Source organism: Aspergillus sydowii, assembly GCF_001890705.1.
Source record: "Aspergillus sydowii CBS 593.65 unplaced genomic scaffold ASPSYscaffold_12, whole genome shotgun sequence".
NCBI lineage: Eukaryota > Fungi > Ascomycota > Eurotiomycetes > Eurotiales > Aspergillaceae > Aspergillus > Aspergillus sydowii.
Genome location: NW_024467870.1, coordinates 42,102 through 65,655, shown reverse-complemented (window position 1 = coordinate 65,655; position 23,554 = coordinate 42,102). Strand labels below are relative to the sequence as shown.

The 23,554-nt window shown below is 49.8% G+C and overlaps 9 protein-coding genes across 9 annotated transcripts; 4 read left to right on the top strand and 5 right to left on the bottom strand.

Annotated features, from left to right (window-relative positions):
• Positions 1 to 523: 523 nt before the first annotated feature.
• Positions 524 to 1,057, bottom strand: ASPSYDRAFT_92944 (uncharacterized protein; the record flags this gene model as incomplete). The annotated part of the gene is made up of 1 exon (XM_040852753.1): positions 524 to 1,057. The coding sequence occupies one exon, from the start codon at positions 1,055 to 1,057 to the stop codon at positions 524 to 526; it is 534 nt and encodes a 177-aa protein (XP_040698714.1).
• A 1,322-nt stretch (positions 1,058 to 2,379) lies between these two features.
• ASPSYDRAFT_60700 (sugar porter family MFS transporter) lies at positions 2,380 to 3,961 on the bottom strand (the record flags this gene model as incomplete). Its single annotated transcript, XM_040849892.1, has 2 exons — positions 2,380 to 2,653; positions 2,718 to 3,961. 2 exons carry the CDS (start codon positions 3,959 to 3,961, stop codon positions 2,380 to 2,382), a joined length of 1,518 nt encoding a protein of 505 aa, XP_040698713.1.
• A 2,264-nt stretch (positions 3,962 to 6,225) lies between these two features.
• On the top strand, positions 6,226 to 6,929 carry ASPSYDRAFT_49060 (uncharacterized protein). The gene is made up of 2 exons (XM_040847765.1): positions 6,226 to 6,411; positions 6,476 to 6,929. The coding sequence occupies exons 1-2, from the start codon at positions 6,264 to 6,266 to the stop codon at positions 6,787 to 6,789; spliced, it is 462 nt and encodes a 153-aa protein (XP_040698712.1). The 5' UTR covers positions 6,226 to 6,263; the 3' UTR covers positions 6,790 to 6,929.
• Positions 6,930 to 8,337: 1,408 nt separating this feature from the next.
• Positions 8,338 to 9,941, bottom strand: ASPSYDRAFT_60699 (uncharacterized protein; the record flags this gene model as incomplete). Its single annotated transcript, XM_040849890.1, has 2 exons — positions 8,338 to 8,544; positions 8,613 to 9,941. The coding sequence occupies 2 exons, from the start codon at positions 9,939 to 9,941 to the stop codon at positions 8,338 to 8,340; spliced, it is 1,536 nt and encodes a 511-aa protein (XP_040698711.1).
• Positions 9,942 to 11,117: 1,176 nt separating this feature from the next.
• ASPSYDRAFT_135415 (uncharacterized protein) lies at positions 11,118 to 12,862 on the bottom strand. The gene is made up of 4 exons (XM_040840722.1): positions 12,580 to 12,862; positions 12,303 to 12,504; positions 11,869 to 12,225; positions 11,118 to 11,805 (listed from the first exon to the last, which is right to left on the bottom strand). Exons 1-4 carry the CDS (start codon positions 12,748 to 12,750, stop codon positions 11,402 to 11,404), a joined length of 1,134 nt encoding a protein of 377 aa, XP_040698710.1. The 5' UTR covers positions 12,751 to 12,862; the 3' UTR covers positions 11,118 to 11,401.
• Positions 12,863 to 17,068: 4,206 nt separating this feature from the next.
• ASPSYDRAFT_435077 (fungal specific transcription factor domain-containing protein) lies at positions 17,069 to 18,092 on the top strand. Its single transcript, XM_040846670.1, has one exon. The coding sequence runs from the start codon at positions 17,107 to 17,109 to the stop codon at positions 17,995 to 17,997; it is 891 nt and encodes a 296-aa protein (XP_040698709.1). The 5' UTR covers positions 17,069 to 17,106; the 3' UTR covers positions 17,998 to 18,092.
• Positions 18,093 to 18,491: 399 nt separating this feature from the next.
• On the top strand, positions 18,492 to 19,715 carry ASPSYDRAFT_92939 (uncharacterized protein; the record flags this gene model as incomplete). The annotated part of the gene is made up of 1 exon (XM_040852752.1): positions 18,492 to 19,715. One exon carries the CDS (start codon positions 18,492 to 18,494, stop codon positions 19,713 to 19,715), a length of 1,224 nt encoding a protein of 407 aa, XP_040698708.1.
• Positions 19,716 to 20,026: 311 nt separating this feature from the next.
• Positions 20,027 to 21,503, top strand: ASPSYDRAFT_49054 (uncharacterized protein). Its single transcript, XM_040847764.1, has 4 exons — positions 20,027 to 20,805; positions 20,859 to 20,914; positions 20,978 to 21,028; positions 21,083 to 21,503. Exons 1-4 carry the CDS (start codon positions 20,149 to 20,151, stop codon positions 21,381 to 21,383), a joined length of 1,065 nt encoding a protein of 354 aa, XP_040698707.1. The 5' UTR covers positions 20,027 to 20,148; the 3' UTR covers positions 21,384 to 21,503.
• A 176-nt stretch (positions 21,504 to 21,679) lies between these two features.
• On the bottom strand, positions 21,680 to 23,536 carry ASPSYDRAFT_60698 (NAD-dependent epimerase/dehydratase family protein; the record flags this gene model as incomplete). The annotated part of the gene is made up of 4 exons (XM_040849889.1): positions 21,680 to 21,830; positions 21,895 to 22,594; positions 22,660 to 22,870; positions 23,519 to 23,536. The coding sequence occupies 4 exons, from the start codon at positions 23,534 to 23,536 to the stop codon at positions 21,680 to 21,682; spliced, it is 1,080 nt and encodes a 359-aa protein (XP_040698706.1).
• Positions 23,537 to 23,554: the final 18 nt, after the last annotated feature.

The window sequence follows — 23,554 nt, the reverse complement described above, 5'->3', positions numbered from 1 at the left end:
TCTGGCAGGATGTGTTGAGTGAGCGAGATATGTATAATAAGACAAGCATCAGGATCTAACAAAGAGCACGTTTTATATCTAGGTGTATAATCTCACAGGCTCCAAAGATTAACTATGGCGGTCACCATTACCATTAAGCCAGATTATATAATGACAATCCACTGAATAGGTGATGGTTCGTTTTGATATATTCTTGGGTTCTGGCAGGTGCAGATGGGTCGGGTATTGGCGAAAGGTCATCCTTCGCCGTCACAGTTGAAGGATACTATATACCTTGGCTTAGCCTATTTGCCATACATACATATCATGCGATCTGAGAATTGGTAAAGATATAGAAAAGCTGCCATTACAATTGCGAATCCGGATTCGTATAGTTGAGTCACCATGATACCCATCTATTTATAACAAACTGATATCGTACTTGGTCTGCCAACGGTGAAATTTACAGACAATATGTTGATACATGATGTTCAGAAAGGCAAGTAAAGCCCAAGACACTCCAATTGACAAACAGTTGGTCAGATTATTTATTGGTGACCCTAAGAGTAGTGCCCCAATGCTCAATCCAGACCTGCCCGTTGAGCCTGTCATCGTCCTCGGCCTGGCCCAAACAGCCATCAATAATCTCATCAATATAGATGGAGACACAGACATCCCTGACGAAATGAGGAAAGTTGAAGTTGCCAGTCGCGTGCGGCTGGCACACCTTGACCACTGCGTCTTTGTTGTGCTCGGGGTCCGAGTTGTATGCCATACATCCATCCTCGTAGACATTGGCGATGAGTCGATCTCCATCAGGACCCCATGTATCTGGGTCTTGGGTCTCGGTGTCGGCGTCCTGTCCGCCTCCTTCAGCCAATTCAATGCTCATTTTTGCCCAGTAGTCCCTGAGCACCTGGACGTCTGACATTGGGGGGCCCAGGTTGTCGTCCGCCCCAGTCCCGTGGATATAGCACTTGAGTTTTGAAGAAGGAGGGCATGTCTTCCATGGGTTCTCGGGGTGATCCTGGCAGGAGACGGCGGCCACAAGAGCCGAGAATAAGACGAAGTATTTCATGGTGAATACTAGAGTGGAAATGATTATCACAACAAAATGTAACTTTGATATCGAGGTACTAATGGTTAAAAGAGGACTAAATAGAGACCGACTTGAATGAGATCAAACGGAAAGCGCTTTTTAGGGGGTTTATATACCCCGTCGGCTGGAAATGGCCCCCATGTATAAGATTGCCTGAATGACGAGATGGGTAGGTGTCGATGTAGAATCAGCCGAGCATGTGGCACACCCTGTTCCACAGAGCTCCATGTGCCTCGTCCATCTCCAACGCGTGGTCGAGAAGTGAACTACCAATCTGCTTGCTTGTATTGCGCGACCGGCGACAAAGCTGAGGTTGATACTAAACAACCTATCTAGGAACAGCGCTATGACCTGGATTTGGAAGTAGCACAACATTCAAGAGCCAGATAAATTGCCACATGAGTGCGTAGACTATACAGTACCCTGTAGGGTGAACGCCCGACATCGTAAAATAATTCTAGTGACCTTTATGTCCCGTGGGGTCTCCGTAAACAGGATTCTGGGCCGATCTTGCGCTGATCACATTAGGGCCGCCAGCAGATGAGCGATTCTGTATGGGCAGCATCATGTAGCCGTGAAACCACCTGAACATATGCGGGTATTTGGTGGGCCGCGGATCTACTCTCATCCCCTTCCTTGTCTCGTATATTTTATCTTGAAGCCTGGGGGGTTCCGTCGGTGCCGACCAAACCAAGTCAGCTAATCAATTGCTCAACAGAGTATCCACTGTCTCAGAAGGAGACTACATTGCGGTTCATGCCTCTCATGAAACAGGAACGGTGATGTGCATACCATGAGAAGTGGTTGCAAAGGGCGGTGCGCATTACAGGAGACATCAGAGACTGCGTGATGCATGCCCCAGCAGCCTGCTTGGCGTGGGCTCATACACACTTCTACGGAGTAAGGACGTCCAACTAAGCATCGAAGGAAGCGACGAGCGGAGTACCCGATGGATTTGGCTTATTTCTGACCAACGCCTTGAACATCCTGGCCCCAGCGTCGATCGCGTGGCTTATGCTCCACAGATTCTTTGGCCCCGGGTCTGCCTGGACCTGTCCTCTGAGGTGTGGATTTGACTGCCCAAATCGTCATTTTTCAGAGTGAACCACACAAAGTAAGATAGTTTGTGTGTGTTGGACCCTGCCGTCAGGGGCACCGAGGCGTCCTTTGCACACTCATGGACCCGGTTCGTCTCATTCCCTGTGACGCAAGATGCTGCCCTCGTAGAGTGAGCCTCATCCGTCAAACTTAGCACCTAACTCCCAGGACGAGCTGGCCTCTGTTGCTATAACTCCTCAGACTTACTCAACCTGCTCGACGTGTAGCTTATCCTCCGCGGCCTGACCTGGTCCGGTGGCACCTCGGGGAAGGGTCTTGGACATCGCAACCACATCCAGAATGGAGGACCCTTCACGGAATATCTCGTCCATCTCTTCCAGATTGCGCCCCATCGTTTCTGGGTAGAAGAAGAAGATCGAAGGCACGACAATGGCGCCAACCACTGCGTAGACGATGTAGTACCGCCATCCGATACTTGCGATGGCAACGGGGGTGATCATGGCGACAACAAACATCCTTTATTAAACCCGGAGTGTTAGCAACGATAATTTTATATTTGTGCAGGGTTGACGAGTCTCACCAGAGCCATTGATTCGCCGTCGAAATGGCCTGCATCGCAACGCGCAGCCGGGAAGGCGCAACCTCCGTGGTATATAAGAAGTTTGCCCCCAGGAACCCAACCGGCAGGAAAAAGTTGTACAGAAAGACAAAAAAGGCCATAGCAATCGAAGCCGACCGCGACGACTCGCTGAAATACGTCGATATGGCCATGGCAACCATACAGAGGGCCATTCCCCCACCACTAATCATCAGAGCCAGACGTCGACCAAGTCTGTCAATGACCCAGAAAGACACAAAGCAGGAAAGAAACTTCCAGGTGAGGGCGCAGGCAGCAAGGATCTTTGAGGTACTGGCGCCAAGTCCGAGATTGTCTTCGAAGATTATAGAGGTATACACCGAGATGAGAGTACCGCCGGTCATCTGCTGGAATAGCTGCAGCATAAAGCAGAGCATGAAGCGGTAGAACAACTTTTCCTCGGTCATTGTGAAGATATCTTTCAATTTCAGGTTGCCGTGCTCCTCGAGGGCGAGCTCGATGTCGCTGATCTCGGCGATGATATCGGGGGAGTCCACGTCCTTTCCACGCAGGGTGGCCAGGGCAACGCGCGCAGAATCGGACCGGTTGGCTAGGACGAGCCAGCGAGGTGATTCTGGCAGGGAGAAGACGGTCAGAAGAATGATGAAGATGAACAGGAACGGGATTGTGAGGGCTCCACGCCACGAAGCTGCGCTGGTCTGGATATGATAGAAGCCAAAGTTGACCCATTGGGCACACGCAAAGCCCAGGGCAATGAACATCCCAACAAGCACAACATTGCGTCCTCGTTTTTCTGGTGGACAGCACTCGGAGATCCAAACAGGGACGGTAGCACTTAGGACGCCGACCCCAGCGCCGAGCACGACACGTCCGACGACGAGATGGGCCAGTGAGTACGCAGTGCATTCAAGGGTCTGGCCTATGAAGCAAATACAGGCACCCAGGAAGATTGTCCGGCGGCGTCCCAGGCGGTTACCGATCCAGGTGCAGGCGAGCGAACCGAAGAGGGCTCCGATGGTATAGCAGGCGACGACTGCCCCTTGGACCGTGGAATTATGGCTCTTTTGAGCACCGGCAGTGTTGACGGTGTCAGTTTCAGGGAATTGCTCCACCCATGACGGAAAATCGACCAAACCACCGACGCCGGACTGGTTGTACCCGAAGACGATGTATGAGGGCGCAAGGACCAGGAATATCTGGGCCCATAGCACACGGTCGCTCTCCATGTTGCTTTAAAACTGGGGAAATGAAGAATGGAGGATATGCTGGGCCATGAGAAGGCAGCGGGAAACGAAAGCCTTATGTGATAGCAGGTCCGGTTTCGGCACTTGCAAAAGGCCTCGCTCATGGCCTGATTGCGCGGGCTCATAAGCACTATTCTGCTTTGGGTTGGAAGGCAATTGTGCCTGATCCCCACAGCGCTGAGGCACAGAGACAGAATGGTTGCGGATTGCAGAAGTTGGTGGGGGTCCTCTGTGCTGAGTTACTGCTTCCATGGTCTTCCTTGAGGGACACCTTGGGATATCTCCTTAGAAGTACAGCATCTCGCAGTGAAATACCCCGATACAAGCTTCGCCCGGGTTGATAAGAGTTATTTTGACCGCTTCAGTGTTCTCTTTCACAGCCGGAAGAAATCCGACGGGGTGGGGGGCACGACAAGCTTTGGGCCCATAACTCTTGGAAGAAGCTTGATTCGGAGTCTATCTCTCGCCAATCACGTCGTCACAGCTGCACCAGCACGAATCAGAGTTGTCTGGTTGTCATGCTAGCCAGGAATGTGGCTGCCTGCCTGCGATGAGGGTGGAAAGTGAACCGAGGACTCGCCTGGGGTCTGGGGTCAACCCTTAACCTCCACAACACCTAACTAGCGAGTTTCGGCACAAGAAGAACATAGAACGACGGGTAATAGCATCGGTGTCTATATTGTCAACGGCTGTTTACTACTGAATCTCTTAGTCTTGCTGCGAGGACGGTAGTATGTACTGGAATAAAACAGATGTAGCTTCAGCTCAATATATATTCACAATAAACCGAGACAAGTAAACAGAGAAGATACAGTCAAGGCCTGCTTAATTATCGATCGGCTATCAGCAGTGTGGGGTCAGTGTCGTTCCACAGATTGGTTCATGATTTTCGGAACAGTTTTGACTGCTCCAGTTTCGGACCGAGTTGATATATTCAGTACCAGAACCACAGGTTGGTATCTGCCAGCGGGTAGGACGTTTCCAGATATCGCCCTACTTTTCCCGCCTGACGTCAACCGGCAGGATCAAACGCATGCTTGGTTAACGCCGATAATGTCCATTGATAATCCACTGAATTATGGTCCAATTCGCCCAAATCACCTGTTGATGCGTTCTTGGGTTTTGGCAGTGGCTGATGGACCACGACCAGCCACACCATGTCAAGGTGAATGATGCATGTAATAAACACGGGGATCACGCTGCTTATCAATAGCTAAGCAGTATGTGATTGCAAATCTCTTTATCCCTCATCCGCTACAAATATCCTATTCTGCAGCCGAGCTGACGAAACGGCAAATCTCGTCTACTATTCATAACCATGATCGTTCCTTCGAGACTTGGAACAGATTCCGAGTACTGGGCACGCCAACGTCGAGCCATTTCGTGCTGCGTTGTGCCTGGTCAATCTAGAGTCACTTATAGGTTAATGGTGGTTAACCACAGGAATCCCGCGCAATTAGCTAAGGAAAATTGACAGGAAGGACCTCTGGAGAGCACTCATTATGGCAGGCTCACCGATAGAATATGATTTGGGTTGATTGTCATCTCATGAAAACAGGGGTTGAGGTTGGGGAGGGAGGAAATTTCCTGTCCATACGCAAGGCAGACCCTATATGATGTCTGCCAAGGCACATATGGAGCAATGCTATATCCATTATATAACCTAGATAACCTAGGGAATTATTATCTGTACTGATGGATATTTCTATTACCCGACTAGTCCATCAAGGTTCGGTGGAATGTGTTTGACCCACCGGGGGGGGGGCTTAGGGTTAATAAAGACTCCAAGGCGTTTCATTCCAACCCGTATCTTGGAAGACCTTTAGGAGATTCAAATGCATGTTCTAAAAGACTTAATCCGATTGACTCTATCAGCACTCGAGTAAGAGTCGAAAATCAAGCTTCTTGGCTATTGATACTCGAGGCAGCTTCTTCTAGCAGACACCTTATCAAGCCTTGGAAGCTATCACTGGAGAGAAGACTGAGACAATTTCCCAAAACAATGCGATATATGCATGTGTTCTCGATCCCCTGCGTCATTGCCAAGTCAGCTCAATCCCCAGCTTGAGTACCAAATTCCCTTTCCGGAAGGTGATTAGCAGGGAATACGATCGTATAACCTCCAAGCCAGATTCCTCATGCCTTTGGAGAATGACATGCCGGTTAGTTCTGAAGGCCAGGACTCAGCGATATAAAGGTGCGTTGCTCCCGCGTGTAGTTTTGTATCCAACACTTTCCAAACTTTGAACTTTTTTTTATCTTCACCTTTTGATCAATAACCACTATGCTGCTCAAACCTTGCCTGCCACTTATTGCCTTTGGGGGTGCGCCTGCTCTTGGGCTTACCCTGAAGCGAGACGCACCACCTGAAAATGACTCTGGGGCTTACAAAGTCAGCTTTCATTGCAGCCACGCAATATACCCAGGAGGACGTATGACATTTCCCCACGCTCTATCTCTACGTATTGATAGCTAATCCTGAATTCGAACCGGAAGCCCATGGAGAGCCGAATAATTATTCGCATAGCACCAGTCTTGAGCTATTGGTTCCTGATGGATCGTCACGGCTGGCAGAGGAATGTCATGCACCAGACGGTAAACCGGCGGTCAGCGAATGTATCTTTAAGGATGATGCACTCGATGCAGGATCTCTGACTGTCCATGTCTATTCGAACCCAGGTAATTGCCACCTGGATTTCGGGTATAAAGGGGAGAGCTTTACCGCGAAATCGGACAAGTGTGGCCATGAAAATGGAGGGTTTGAGCCGTTTGCAAGCGACAAAACAGCTGTATGTTATTTTGATGCTTGATCTATTGTATCGTTGTGACAACGGGGAAATCGGGGGGTTTCGGCGGACAGTGCGGATATTCCGGCGTTGTGCGGTCCTCGTGCCCCGAGGTATATGTACGTGTCACTCTGCATCAAATTAAATCAAGTTCCATGTTTAACTAGACCTGAGATGTGTCACGTATTTATCGAAGTAAATCCGGCTGTTGTGATGGAGACTTGGAGGAGTGTTGTCTCCGACAGTTGTTGACCGTCGAGCTGGTGCTTCTGCGGACTGTTGGCTACTCATAAGCAATACTTATCTTGAGCGCAATACAAGAGAGGTTCTGGAGAAAGTAGACACAGATTGAAAGAATAGGCTCTGTTGTAGAAGTAGAAGGGTGGATAAGGCTGTTTAAGCGAGGCGGTGCCAGCACACTAAACAAAAGTAGAGATATTTTCTTTGTGTCAATTGACCTGACAGGTTCGATTAGCCTTTTTTATCGTATTAATTAGTTTACAGACCTTAGCCCCTTATACGCCGCTGATAAGCATGCTATTGTAGTAGAGGCTGACCCGCAAACTGGCAATGATGCTGTATCTTTTAGATGGGCATGATAGTAAATAGCTTCACGGACTAGCTTGGCTGGAGTTGTATTTTATTTTGTGTATTCCTCTGAGGAACCGTTCCTATTGCCATCGTTCCCCGAAGACACCCCTTACTGCGGTAAAAGGTATGCAGTTCGGCACTCGGGACTTTCTATCGGCCATGTCAGTTATTCTCGAACAATAGTCCCCCCTTCTGCCTTTTTCTGTGAACGAGCACCGATAAGGATATGGGATTTGCCGGCGCCGGCAAGCTGTTTGGCTGCGACGCAGCCTATCCCCTGGTCGGCACCGGTGACAAGAATCAATGGTTTGGTTGTTGCCATGTTGGAGGTGCATATGGTGAGTGAAAAGAGTCAGCGAACACGGCACTCTGAATATATACAAGGACTTTCGGCCGGAGATAACACCACCCTATAACCCAACTAGGACTTAACGGGATTGACCCTAGCTAGAAAGCCATCAAGGAACCTGTCTCGAAGGTGGATTGTATAAGCCGGACGAGGTGCTACTGTCCCTGAACGAGGCTAATTGCCTGTTTCGACGCCACCGTAGATATGTTCATACACCCTTATTGATGTCCTTAGGCCGCCCATCCGTTGACTATACATGCACTGATTCAACTTTCAATCAACCATGTAGAACGAAAGGCAAAGTAAGCATGGAGGTGAAGATCCGCCCTTCATCTACAAAAAGTAAGGTTCCAACTAAACTTGACCAGGTTAGTGCAAGCAGGTTGAGATGTCCACCTTCTATATACACTTGTCTTCATTTGGAAGGTCCATGCGCAGACTGGGCCAGGCCCAGACCCACCCATGCATTGAAGGAGTTCCAAGTCGAGGGATATTCAACCCCTCATAGATAAAGAGGATATGCAACCGACCCGCCACTCCATCTCGCTTATTTGTCCAACTAATCCCCAGCGAAGCGAAGAAGGCAACCAGTGGTATTTGCGCGGTCGTACGGGCCGTTATCTTCTCGCCTCCTAACCCTCGGTAACGGTAAAGAATGCGCTCTCGTCGAAAATGGGGCCGGTGAAATTCCGCCTGCCGTCAACAAACCATTGAACTGTAGAGATAAAGACGATAATGGCAAAGGCGACGACGGCGTAGTTCATGCTCGAGCCGGTAACGTCACTAACAGGCGGGAAAAGGAGGAAGACAGTGATCACGATTGCGTAGGCAATTCCAATCTGCCGGACAAGTTAGTCAAAAGTTAGGGCGGAGAATTTACGATGCCCGTATCTCTTGGGGTACTAACAAGATTGCACGTCCATCCGAGCCACTCGGGCAGCACAAAAGCCCTATTGGGCGGTAGCATGCTTCGTCCCCGAATGCAGTTGATCGCGGGGGTCACGGCGTACGATACAGTAAGGGAAATGACAGCAGCCGATAGTATGGCATTGAAGGCACTGGTAGACCCCAAGTAAACAAGACCAAATACTACCACGATGGCGTTGGTCAGCAATAACGCGTTGACCGGGATGCCCCATCGCGGGTGGACTTTGGCAAAGATCCGCGAAAATGGCAGGCCTCCGTCGCGCGCGAAAGCATACACCATACGAGTACTAGTGGCCATAATACCAAGGGTACCAAAAACAAGACAGACCATCGGGAATATCAAGAGGCAGACCGTCCCGGCTTTGCTGTTGGTCGCTTGGAGGTAGATCTCGGCGAGGGGTCCCGTGGGAGAGGACACAACTGCATCAACATCCTTGATTATGAACAAAAGACATACAAGGAAGAGAAAGCCGGTGCCGAGACCCATGGCAACACAGGCAATCATGATACGGGGGCCGCGAATGCAGGGCTGGGGAATCTCCTCAATCATATGGGCCACGGCGTCAAATCCTGTCAGGGACAGACCACCTTGAAGCAGTCCCAGAAGGAAGGCAATGCCGCCTGGCCAGCCTGTCGAATTGACGAATTCCCCAAAAACGAAACTCGCTGGCTGGAAATCTGGAGCACCAGTAGCCAAGACGGTGATAGCGGTGGCAAGGAGACCGCAAACAGACCAAACCAAAGCAATCTTGGTCATGATGGGCAGGCCTGAACCTAGAAACAGGTTGAGAAAGAATCCCATAACAGTATATAGGAGGAAAAGTAGGAAGAGCTGCCATTGCTCCGGACTGAAGTCGGGATTATACATGGTGAAAATGCCTAGGAAAAGCGAGCCTCCGAGTGTGCCGCCGGACGCTGAGAGAGCGACCCAACCGCTGACGTTGATCCATCCAGTGACCCACGAGACAATGGCCACCCATTCAGGTGGGGAGATTATAGCTGCCCAGTGGTATTGACCAGCGCTGGTAGGGTATGAGGATAGAAACTCGGCATTGGAGGCTGCGAGGGACAGGCTACCGACACCAGCTGTGACAAGGCCCCATACGACAGCCACAGGGCCGCCGCTTGGGAGACCGACGGACAAGCTGGAAGCGAGGGCGGTCCATGAATTGAGGATGGAGAAGGCTAGCCCAAGCATCGAAAGGAATGAGAAGTTTCTTTCGAGCTCCTGCTGGTGACCCAGTGCCGCCAGCCGAGCTTCATCATCATCGAGGTCCCTAACGGCCTTGGTGGGCTGGTCGTCCGGCATATCAGCGACACGGGCACTTTCCATAATGAAGTCGGGCAGGGAGAAGGCGACCTGGAAGTGGAGAGGACAGAGATATGATGTAGAACACAACAAGCTCGAGAGGGAAGACAAAGGCTCAAATACACTTCTTACCCAAGGGACAGGTGCTGATATATCCCGCGGCTGACAGGCACCACCACATGCACTCTGGACGCCGCCATACTGGTCTTGGAAATTTTGCCTCGACTAATGAGATAGACGACTCCAAGGCTTTGTTCTCGCCGTGGAGTTCTTCCCCACTACTCCGTATCTTGGCCCAGTTTCCGTAGACAGGCCTATTAGATCGTAGGCCTGCGTTGTGGGGTATATTTGGAGAAAAGTTGGGGGAAGTGGCCAGTATTCGCGCAGGCGCCGACGAACAACCGGTCGCCTCCTACTCCTTAGTAGATATGCAAAACTTTTACTTTTTGGGCCTCATATCCTTTCCGATTCTACCCGTTCCTGGCGTCTCATTGTTGCTAGTAGTACTATTTTCGCAAATTCACCTAGATCGGGGTTCTGTCATCAGTAATTATAAGCTATCTTTAGTACTGGCCGAAGAGCTCCCATTGCCAGTCAAAGTGAAAAGACCTTGTCAACCAGAAGCGCTCACGGCCGTTAGCTTTCGAGTCGTCGGTCGGCCAATTGATGGCAAACTGCACCCCAAGAACATCGCACATACCGCTAAGCTCGAGTTTAGTCTTCATCCCCCTGAAAACCGAGACAGCCTCGGTGTGTTGAAAATCTAACGTTTAGCAAACATTTCACTGAGAAGCAAAATGAGCAGGGCTCCGAAGATGACTCTGGTGATGGTGACAACCATGTCAAGTACATTTCGCTTTGTTACGTTGACATCGAATTCGACACCACAGGTGGAGTATCCCACAAACTGAGGGAACAAAACATCAAGCTTGATGACCGGAATCAAGGACTCTTCGGATTCTTGCTCTCCCTCACGAGCAACACCTCGACAAAGCGCCGTGCCGTGAAATTCCGCATCAACGTTTGACGTGACGCTTTTGATGGGAGGTATTGTACGGCACGCAACGGTGGACTCTCCTTCAAATAGTGTACTGGTAGGACAAAGGTAGTGCCAGGCAGTGCCGAGACATGATCATCTACACGGTTGCGAGACGGCGGTCGCGGGCCAGCTCCACCAATGAGATCATTTTACGGGAGACTACTTTGGCCCAAATCAACCAGGTAAAAGATAAGTTGCCCTGAGATTAACGCGGGCCAAAGATTTAGCTTGGTAGCTGGGTAGGGTGAGCCGTTGGTGAAATTCGCACTCGACTGGAATAAGAGTGGGATTCAATTTGCCCATTCAGGGGTGTCACTGTCACCCTTGACGAAACTCAACCATTACATTGTCCGCGGCTTAGTTACGCAAGATGGTTCAGCGTGGAGAAGATGTTTTGGCTGAAATGATATACGAGTTATTCTCATGGCGAAGGCTTGGGGCCCCGACGGAATTGCTTCGCATCCTCTAATTCTATCCAGGTTGGTTCAATATTCTTGCCCAACGGGCTGCTTGGCATCCGCTCATCTGACATCCGGCTGGCCTCGGAGCCCACGACGGTAGCTGCATCCCTAGTTGACGAGATAGAAATAGTGGTGGTCATAATTGGAGGTTTGAAATTTGGCGATATCGGAGACTCCATAGCAGCGGGGATGTAGCGGTTCGGGTAGTTGTATTTATTGTTGTAACTTGTACCTGTTCGTGATATTTGGGAATTGAAGCGGTGGGTGAAACGTCGGAATAGAGGCCAGACCGGGGGAATGGACATGGTGATAAGCACTGTCCATTCTTCAATTTCTCCCCAGAGAAAGAGGGTGCCGACTCCGTCTGGAGTGAAAGTGTTAACCAGCGATGTAGACTAAGGAGGAGGTGGTGGTAGGAGGGTCTTACAGGACGAATCCTCCGTGAGGATGAACTTTGCGGCCCACGTGCGAATAATAGCTGCGACACCAGCAAAAACACCACAACCCATTAGGAAACTCAAGCCGTACTTGAGCTTGGGGTCGATACGCAGGGGCACGAGCATGTGGATGGGGACAACAGCTAGATAAATGTCCGAAAGGGCCGCGACGGCGCCGACGAAATATGTGTAGTAGACGCTTTTTCGGTGGTCACAGTGGTCCTGACGAAGGGGATCCCAGAGTGCGTCAACAGGACTGCACTGGAACCAGACCAGCAGGACCTGCGGGATGTTAAGGACAATGTTGAGGACTGCCACCGCAACCAGACTTTTGCGAATCTTGGGATCTGAAAGAACAGAAATGCATCAGCAATTATTATTATTTTTTTTTCTTTTAGTTGGCCACAATCAGTATTGAACGTACTGCCCTGTCCATTCATTTCAATCAGGAATGCAGCCACTGCGACCTTGCCGGTGGGTATAGCCAGATTAAAAAAGAAAACCGTGATCCAAGTAAAGAGCAGGAAGTTGTGCAGCTCGCCGACTTGTGTAATGGTTGAGATATGGTTTCCCAGGCCGTGGAGCACGGATATGATACCACAGACTTGAGTAATGGCCGTGAAGAGCTGTTCATTGTCAATATAGACACACAGGCAGGCCCGCCACTGATTCTAATTGATAGCATGTGGGAATAATCGTACCCAGGCAATAAGTGACCATATCAATGCCGTCGTCCCGAACTTGTTAACGCGCAGCCGTACATATACACGAAGGGTCATGAAAATGGTGGCGATTACAGCAAGGGAGATGCCTAGACGTAGATCCTGGGGCCCACGGCCTCCGTAGGCGGGAAATTTATCGTGAAGCGACATGACAATTGGATATGTTAAAGGAATGAATGAATGAATGAATGAATGAATGAAAGACAAGGATGACAAAAATGAAAGAAAAGTAGCGCCTCCGTTTGTTCTAGGCGGGGGGTTGGGAGCCTCGCTCGAACCAGGTAAGTGATGGCACTGACAGTGCTTTTATAATTCCCAATAGATTAGAATTAAAGTCGGCAAACGGAGTTCCCCGCGTATATGGTTGCGCAAGTGGGTAACGTCATTGGCAAAATCTATGGAGCGACAAGACCTGATTGGTATGTCTACGGTCGACTATCGACTGTAGTCTGTGGGTGCCACTGGGACAGAGCCTCCTCACCACAAAGTCAAAAGAGTAAAGAGGATAGCAGATCCTAGTTCAGGGGTAGACTAACTCACGCTCGTGCCTGTCAACACCCCGCATTGAGTCAGGTTAGTCCCACGGTTTAGTGGGATCATCCATTGACTGGCCATAATTCCTCTGAAACGTGCAGGGCTTTGGCTGGGACTCGCCATATTGATCATTTCGAGTTTTTCTCCGTCAGCTCGTGTGCGTCTTTGAATTTAGTTATTATAACTCGTTAACTAATTAGTGAACTAACTTAACTGGTTATACAGGCACCACTCAGTATAATGTTTGGTGAGCGGCTAAGGTTTGGAACAAGCTTTAATAGCCAGACCATCGACAGACTAGTGTTAGAACCAAAGTACTCCGGATCCTCATAATTAACCGGCCCTGTATAGAATTTAATAGTTTTTCCTCAGCCGTCTTACAAAGTGTCCGCCACTTAAATGACACATATTATACATACAACATGTTTTCATATATTTTCACCATAAAATGTGGGAAAGTAATATTTTCACCGGCGGGGGCATCAGAAAAGAGTAACTGATTGATACTCAGGTTGTTCCCGGGCGATTTCGACAATATATCAGCCTTGAAGGATGCAGTGGAAGGTGTTACTGCAGTCTTATTTAATGTATTGGCCGTAACTACCCCCTGACACGGAACGCGAGGTGACTCATTCAAAGAGTATCATCAAGGCTGCCATTGCATCCGACACAGTCACCATGATCATTTATTCCAGTGTTGCAATGACGGCAAACCACGAAACGTTCCCGAACTGGGGCCCCGACTACCTTACCCTCTGGCGTGGTATTGGCAAAACAAAACTCAAATCGGGTCAAATACTGGACTATTCTTAGACCCGCATTTCTGACGAATAAGTACCGCCGACCGACTGCTTTCTCTATGTTTCCTGACTTGATTCAGAGGAGAGCATTCTTGATAGTATATAAGCCCAGGACTGCTATGACGGTAGTCGGTCTTGGTGACGTCGGGGAAACTCGCAGCGGCCGCGATCAACAAACCCTGGGCATTTAATAAATATCAAATCGAAAAAGAAATGTTGATTTGTATATACCGGCTGACGTCGTGCAGGAGCTGAGCCGAGTTGGTGGGAAAAGGTATTGACCTCTAATTCTACAGCGAGGAAGAAGTAAAGTCCCCTTGCTGTGAGAGCCCCAAAGGTCCATGCCCAACTGTGGGCAAATGAATGTTTGGTTACCAAGTCGATTTCAAGGATCTAGCGAAATAACTACCCTATTTATTTGACTAAATTCCGTGATTATCTTGAGAGACATCGGGATGAGGTGCTACAGATATTTAATTGAAGATACTCCAGTCTGCCAATATGTTTTCCTCCTGGGTCGGAAACTCACAAGCTGTTTGCTGGCATCTTAAGGCATTAGCTCCTACTCCCTAGGCCTTGGTCAGTCGCAGGTGCGTCCACGTTCTTCAGCCCTGTATTGGTCCACCGTGCGTGCTCCCGCTGGGCAGGGTGCGTGATGGTAATACCTGATCTATCAGATCCCATGGTAGCTGAGTATTACCAGATACCAGTCTTAGGGATGGTTCAGGAGTTCTTAAGATTAGTATACTATTTGCTACTAGCATGTCGCGTGTCTCATGCATTGTGGCTTGCCTATGATAAGATCATTCAATCAACCTCCTGATATTATCAAGGGCTAGACTATATAAAATATGAAAGAATAATCTAGAATAGATCTCTTCCTCTATAATCTAGTCTAATGTATATCCACGCCCTTTATTGCGTGGACCACACTAAAAATACAGTTGCCTATTTCTCCCTTCTTATATATTTTCCCTTATTGCGTGTGTAACCTCCGCAGGACCACCTGAGTAGTCGCGATGTACAGAGCTGAGTCAGCTTCTACCTGACTCAGCCCGCGAGGGAACTTTTTACTTTGCGAAGGGCATGATTAGAACTTCAATGTTAAGCTACTAGAATTCCTTAATTCTTGAAATATAGTATTCGCGACCATTATCTCTTATTTAAAGGTGTATTACACCCTTTCACACTATTCGCAACAACCCCCCAGGCCAAGGACCTTATAATTTCTCTATAAGATACTATAGGAGGATCTGCTGTATATAACAGCTCCTATACATAGTATAGAGAATAACTTATGATTCTGGGAACAGGTAAAATCTAAACAATAGTACCTGCAATGATAGAAAAGGAAGAGGATATGAAGAAGGTCTTGCGCTCCCATTTATCATTGATAGGAGCCGTCAAAAGAGCTCCCGGCAGTTCACCAACATATATAAATAAGGCCGTCACGGAGATGAATGAGGCATCGAGAGCATATGTGCCATCTAGCAGCTTGGTTACATAGTCTTGTATGAAGGAGTTCATCGCCTGGATACCCGTATAGTAGATAGTATCATATCCGTAGCAGAGACCGCCGATGGTTGACGCGAGACAATAGAAAAGGGCTTCTCTTGTGGTGTTTCAAGTTCAAGTTAATACTGATAGGTGTCTAGATTGCGATACTTCGGAGTCTGAAATTGTGGGCATTCCTTATATTCGGCTCGGTACAAGGTATCTCGTGTGGGGAATTCCACCATCCATGCCATGGCACGTTGGGGCAGCTCCATTTTTCCCGGGACCGGGGACGAATCAGGGCTCCATCGCAAGGATTTTAGGATGATCCGTCGGGGGACATTCCGATCAGCCCAGAATCAAATACAGCACCTCCGCCGGAGCGTCCCCCGTTGACTTTTGTTCCCACCTCGACAATGCCAGGAGGCCAACCAAATCGCCAGACACGCCGGCCCCGGCCTAAAGCTTACCTGGCGTGCGACACCTGTCGGCGACGGAAATCGCGTTGTGACGGGCTCAGACCCGCGTGCTCTCATTGCGTGGACTCTGGAGCTCCTTGCAACTATCGTAGCCTGCCCACAAATTTTGAATCGTAAGTCGAGAATTTTTTCCTTGTTGCGTTTCCTTTGCGACCGCGAGCAATAACCCTGAGACTGACATCACGCCAGCGATGCCTCTGTGCTGTCCCGACTCGCAAGGGCGGAGGCGCGCATCGAGGCCTTGGAAAAGCAGGCCCCAGTGCCCCTGCCAGAGGTACAACACCTGAACCCACCACCGGTGTCTGTAGAGGAAGTCGACGGCGTTGCGGGGTCGCTGCTGCCAGAATTCCACCATGGCGCCAACCACAAGATCCTTCAATACTGGTCTAGGCTGCGGGTTCAAATGACGGTTCCTGACATCCATGTACTCTCATATATCAAGGATGCAGAAGCAGCCGACATGCTTGGTAGTTCGTCAGGCCATGGACACTATTCAGGAGCCTTATTTCAAGTCAGTCTTGCCAGGCAAGCTCTGCAGACGTTGAACACCCAGCTCCATAGACTTCCAATCGCTCTAAGTGTGATATTGACACAATGCCGCCTCTACCAGGATACACAACATTCGATAAACCTGGAATTAGCTCGCAGAACATCGGCCCATGAACATCCAACCCTTTGTATCAGTGATCTTCCCACCGACGAGCTTATACTTTACTCGATAGCATTCAAACTTCTTTCCCATGGGGCGGGCAGTGCAGCTTCTTACGCGTCAGAAGCAGCGAGTGCATGTTTCTTACGGGTCTTGGATAGACTATGGGAGATTTTAATGTTGGATGATGAGGAAGCGTTGACTTTCCTGTTCACCTTGACTGTTCTCCACTTGGATTTCTTTCATCAACCATTTCATGCACTAGGGGTCCTCAAAATCATGGATCCTATTTTGGAAAGACTTCTGGGAAATGCAAACAAACAGTAAGTGAATATTCTCGGGATGCATGTCAGTTAGTCCACTAACATTCCTCAGCAGGAAGAATCCTTTACCTTTCCATGAACTCTACTATATGCTACAAAGGTAAGAAAGAAGTCTTGTCTCCATTTTAAAGTACAAACATTAGATTCTCTTGTGGCAATTCATCCTGCTGACCCTTTCTTTTCTCTATTTGCACAGTGACATTCTCAGCGAGGTGGATGGAATCCCAATGCGTTGCACACCTATGGTACACCCTCATGGCGACACGAATCTCGACAGTGGCGCGATGGCCCATATATCTCAATCTACTGCCACCCCAGGACAGCATAACCCTCGCATGGAACAAGACGAAACAAACCAGCGAATAACAATCCACTCAGACGAATACTACTACTTTAGCAGGAATGTGTGGCTCCGTGCTCGCCTGAACCGAATAATCTCCGAGATGTACACTACAGATCAAGCATATTGCAAACCCGAAAACGTCGCATCCATCGTCACCGAAATCTCATTGGAACTTGAATGCTGGTACAGGTCTCTTCCAATGGACTTGCACTTCACCCGTGACGTGAAATCGTTTCAAATCCGGCAACCCAGGATGTCAACTAGATTAAAGGAAATATCACTCCGGTACCACTCATGCCTCTTGGCGCTTAACCGACCAGTGCTTTACTGGGTTCTATACGAGGACCTCGAGAACTCAAACCCGACCCCTTCTTCTTCTTCTGCATCTGGAATCGTATACGCAGAGCAGCAACCTGAATCTTGGCTCTTCCCTTCCTGTCGCAAATGTATCGAGAGTGCGAAGATGATTATCCTCACGCTTCTCTCTTGGGCTCGTCAGTGTGAAGGAGGAGAAGGAGAAGGAATGGTGAGCTTGACCTGGTGTGAGACGCAGCTGTTGGTCGGGTCCTTCGCGGTTCTTCTTTCCGTTCAGACAGCCACCTCGTTTTCTTATGCTTTTCCGGATGCGATTGACATAGGTCACCTACTGGATACTGTGGAGGAACTGCTTTCTACTTTTGGTACTCTCTCCTTGGCTGACCGGCAGACTCTGGAGATTTTGTTGAATATGAAGCGGAATTTTGAAGTCTCTTCGCCAGTGGCTCTCATGACATAATTCGATTTTCTTATTCTATTTATTTATTTATTTATTTCTCAAAACCGAAGACGGCCCTCGTAATGCGTAGTCGTGGACTCAGGGCATCTATCTACCGCATGATCTGGGACAACATGACTGCGGGACACTGGATCTGATTCAAGTTCGCGGATGCATTTCCCCACGTTTCCTTTCACATTGTGCCAACATGTATGGATGCTGGTGCGGAGTGGATAACGCATCCCAGGTCTTGCCCGCACTTGTCGGAAGCACCCCCGGCGGATGGTCCCCCGATGGAAACGACGCAGGCATCTCCAGGTGTCATAGGCCAAGTTCACTGGACTGAATCTGCTGGGGCTTGGAAAGACTGGGCCGTAAATCATGGGGGAAGCCTCTGCACAGGGCATGCGTGCGACTATTTGAGTCTTTACCTTCCTCCCGCAGTCAGTGATGTTTCGTTTCCCCAAACCACTAATCCGCCTCGTCGCTTTAATATATATATTATTCCATTCACCATGTCCTACATCATTGGACTGAACAGCGGTTCCTCATTCGACGGAGTTGACGTCGTTCTATGCAAAATCGACATCGCCGAGGATGGCCACCCAACACGACCCGAATTCGTCTCTGCCCTAACCGTAGACTGGCCCCAAGAACTACAGCCGCTGATCATGAAGGCCTTCGAAAACGAACTATCCCTGTTCGACATGACCCGAGTCAACTACGCGGCCGGCGCCGTATATGCCGAAGCCACAAACGCCCTGCTTGCCCAGTCTGGGTTGTCACCAGAGGATATCGACGTCGTGGGCTACGACGGCCAGACGGTTTACCAAGAGCCACCCGATCGGCAATTAATTGCGTCTTACATTCGCAGTGGCAGTCAGAGCCTGGTGGATCGATGGCTGCAAGGCGGATATCCCTGTGGATTTTTCGTGGTGGAATCCGGGGTCGTGGCTGCGTTGACCGACATCACGACGGTCACTCAGTTTCGACCCGTAGACCACGCACTCTGCGGCTCTGGGGCACCCCTAATGCAGTACCTCGATTTCGTCGCCTTCCGTCATGACGGACCAACCGTGACGTTGAATATCGGCGGCATCGCCAACCTCCAACTTGCCAACGCCGACCGCAGCAAGATGATGGCATTCGACACTGGCCCCGGCAACGTGATGCTAGACCACGTCGTGAAGGCACGCACAAACATGTTGTATGACAAAAACGGCGCATTAGCAGCCAGGGGCCAGGTCATCGAGCCGCTTCTGGCAGAGCTACAGAGCCATTCGTTCTTCGAGCGGAAACCTCCACGATCCGCCTGGCGCCTCGACTTTGGCTCTAGCTATGCCGAAGACATTCTTGCCCGTTTCACAGACTCATCAACAGAAGACCTCTTGGCAACTCTCACCATGTTCACGGCCACCTCCATTGAAAGAGCCTTGATTGATTTCATTCTCCCCCACACCAAGGTGACTAAAGTCGTGGCTAGTGGAGGCGGAACGAGAAACACGACTCTCCTCCAACTGATCTCACGGCGGTTAGCAATTCATGGCCTCACCGTCTGCACAAGTGATGAGTTTGGCTTGCCGGCTGCGTACAAAGAGGCTATCAAGTTTGCGACCCTGGCGTTTGCAACCAAGAGAGGGTTGGCGAACAATATTCCTGCTGCTAGCGGGGCTTCATCGTTTGCTGTTCTGGGGAAGCTGACGCTAGCACCACGGTTAGCAAAGAACACCACTGATTAGTTTACTCTTAGGTGGTCAGTTGCTAAGGGATCATGCTATAAATTATTATATATCTTATACCTACCTCTCTCTATTCTTTATCCTGAAGATCTAATTAAAAGTAGGCTAGAGCTAAAGTCTAACTTTTATACTCTCCTGACACATCAAACACTCCGTCGCTATCCAATCCATATAAAGTGTCTACTGCCAAAGCCATTAATAAGCCGGGAGCAGGACGGAAAATTCGAGGCCCGGTCACGTGCAGCCACAGACGTTGGCCAAGTTACTTCGCACTTTGGACAGCTTCCTTTCCTTCTCATACTGCGTCAATCCACCAGCTCCAGAGCTCTAATACACCGCTACAGATGATAATCAGTTAGTAAAGAAATGTGCAGGCTGGGTTGATCATCAGCCGAAAGAGCTGGCTAACTTGCACCACCGACGCCACCAGACGATGAACAGGGCTGTCAGTGCAGCAAAGGAGAAGAAGCGGGCTGCAGACCGCGAAGCGCAGCGACACAACCGCGCTCGCACTAAGGCCTACATCGCATACATAGAGAAAACCCTCCAGGATCTTTCAGGACCCAACGGGCAAGACAGCCTAGGCCAGCAACTAACTCAGCAACAAGAAAAGATCAACCACTTACAGGAAACACTGGGGAAGATAGCCAATCTCGCCCAAGATGCCGCCGGCGCTCTTCCGTCTTCTTCGATATCAGAAAAGTCAAGCCAGCATACCAATGCCAGTCAGCCCACAGGCGAGGAGGGAACACCAGCCAGTGTAATGAATGCTCTCCCCGCAGGCAATGGCTTCTTTGGAATGGACCTGAGGTGTTCGGATCGGGAGAGAAATTACCTCGCGGTGCTTGGCAACGCTGTGAGTTTGGCTCAATCCTTTTCGCCGGTGATTCTAGGTGATAAGCCTTTGACACCGGCATCCGACGATGACTTCTGCATTCGTGCGGTTGTCGACGGCTGGAAAGCAGCCACAGCTCGATCCGAGGTCGATGTAGTCTGGGGCCTTCTTCAAACCGTGGACGAGGGCTTGTATTATAGGACTGATCCTATTACACGAATCGGCCTGCTGCGCCTTATGAGATCCATGCTATTGGTGGGTTGTTGGTTATGCCCTCAGGGATCGTCTGTCTGCTTACTCGCCTGAAGCAAAGAATTGGAGCTGCCCACAGAGACTCGTCTCTTCCGGAATACATGTCAGCCACGTAAGCGCAAATTTGTCTCACAGGCGCAAGGAACATGGCCAGTTTACTAAAGGATTTACGAAGCCCGGTACAAGCTAGCATCATGCACCAGCCATTCCTAGACTTCTTTCCATGGTGAGCAGCACAAAGGCATCCTAATCTGTCTTGACGCTTTTCCTGATTAAACAGGCCGCAGTTCCGGGATTACTGGATATTGAACGGCACGGAATACGTAGACGAGAGCTGTGCGGCGTCGTTTAGCACCCGGATCTGGTTTGAGTGGCCTTTCGAATTGCGAGATGTTTATCACAAGCAGGTTATAACCGACACGTTATCGTTTTCTGCGGAGTTTGAGAGCAGATACCACGACCTGAGCAGCTGGCACCTTGGCTCAGAAAGGGAATGGCCGGAATTGTCGTTGGAGACTTGTCAACTTGGACTCGAAGAATTGCAGCCACCGCTCACGGGTGACGCAATCAATAAGACTTGAGGATTGGACAGTGGTTACGATGAATTGTCGCTGGCTAGTATTTAGCAGGCTGCCGATCCGTTTGATGTACAGAACTTTAAGCGATTCATTCTGATCATTCTCATTCTTCTTATTTCGAGCAATTGCCAATCGATCTTTTCTTCCTCATTTGGACTACCGTGATGGCCTACGTGGTGGCCATTCGATCCTTGATAGCCCCTCTGAAGCAGTGCCGACGTAGCACATAAGCGCATTAATTCAACAGCTCTGCCGAGACGATAATATCTGGCTAATTATGATAAACACTCCGGCCACATCTATTCCTTTTTGAGAAACTCGGGAATCTCCTTTGGAGCAGGGGGGCTCTTCTTGAATGCCTCGACTTCGGTTCGGAACGTACTCTCCCACTCCTCTCCATGCAACGGGGTCCAGCCCAGCTTACGACCGATCACGGCTTTGGTGCGAGCGCTACAAGGAAGAAGGAGAATATGGTTAGCATCATCTCCCTAATACATACAAGGACACAGCTTACTTTGCGGCAAAGGCTAGCTCGGCTCTGGAGACACTGCCAAGGGCCAGCCTGTCCCCCGCCTGCTCCAGAGTAATCTCCTTGACATCTGCTGTCGGCAATACCCCCAACTCATGGGCGGCTCTGGCCAGCCGCTCCGAGAACTCGCGGTGTGAATGCTCGCCGGTCTCGCAGAAGTAGATTCCCTTACGGCCAGACGGGATCGTGACATTTGTGCAGATCTTCTCGAGCAGAGTCATATGCAACCCTGCCACGTCCCGGACGTGAACATGACTCCAAATAGTGTCTCCCTTTCCCACAACACTGACAGTGCCGGACTGCAAAGCGTCGGCAATTATCGCAGGAAGTTGAATAGAGTAGCGGTTAAAGGGTCCAGTACCCTGGCCATAGATAGTTGGCGCCATGATAATATATGTCGTCACGCCAACAGCCTCACCAGTCTCGACGACAGTAATATCGGTGGTGCGCTGGTGATAAACTTCGCGGGACTCACGGTACTTTTCAAAGGAGTAGATGTCTTCCTCGTCGGAGAAGCGGTGGGTGTCAGTATAGCCGTCTGTGCTGGGGCGGTCACTGAGATTGGACGTTCCGGAGATCTGGATATAGTGGACTGGACTCTTGGTCTTGATCTTCCTCATGCTCTGACCGGCTATGAGCGCTTTGGCAGAGGGGGTGTGCCAGCCTGCGCCGGCATGGATGATGACTGCGCGGAGGAAACCCATGCGATCAGATTGCATGCGTCGGTTACTTTGGGATGCGCAAGCTTACCGTCAAAGTCCGCCGCGATCTTCTCCAGCAACTCTGTCTCATCGAAGCTGGAAAACATGACAGGCTTGACGCCTAGTTTCTGGACCGTGTCGGCTTGAGATTCGCTTCGCACCAGGGCTGAAAGCTCTATTTGTGCTGGCCATGGCTCTTGAGCCTCACGGATGGAGGAGAGGATAGTGCCCCCACTGTAATCATAAGAGTTAGACACTGTCTCGAATGTCCGTAGGGTTCATCTTTACATATATCCGGAGACTCCGGTGATAAGTACCGATCGAGTTGCCATAGTAATGAGTGAGTGTGACTGCGCGATGGAATGAAGTAAAGCACCGCCAACGGCAGGCTTAAATCCCCCAAGGGCTCTGGACCTTTATCACAAGCAGGATGGCAAGTTGGGGAGGCTCCGGAGATGGCAATCGAGGAAGATGTGGGCCATCTGCGACGTCGAAGCTGCGACTCGCAAGTGGGGCACGACCGCCATCCGAACCCTACACTGAGTCCTTATGTTCCCTGGTACTCGGAAGATGCAATTCCGTCGGAACCACAGCAGACAATTGGTGCATAACTACCTGAAGACAACAGATTCGTACTTCGAGTCGGCGATCTCTGCAGTTTGTGTGTAAGCCATGACCAAGCTAACCCTGAGTAATCCATGGAACATGACGCATACTACGTGCTATTGCTTCGGATGCCGGAACGTCCATATACCGAGTAGACCAGAGAGCTGATTCTTCATGGCCTTGTCAATGCCAGAGTACGTCGTACGCCGATGCACTGTAGATCAGTCAGCGAGTTCTATGCTATCCAAAACCAAATTCTTATACTGTCGTGCACATCGTCGTATGCATAATTAGGTACATACCGAAACCCGGGACTCCATTGCAAAAGATAAATAGCC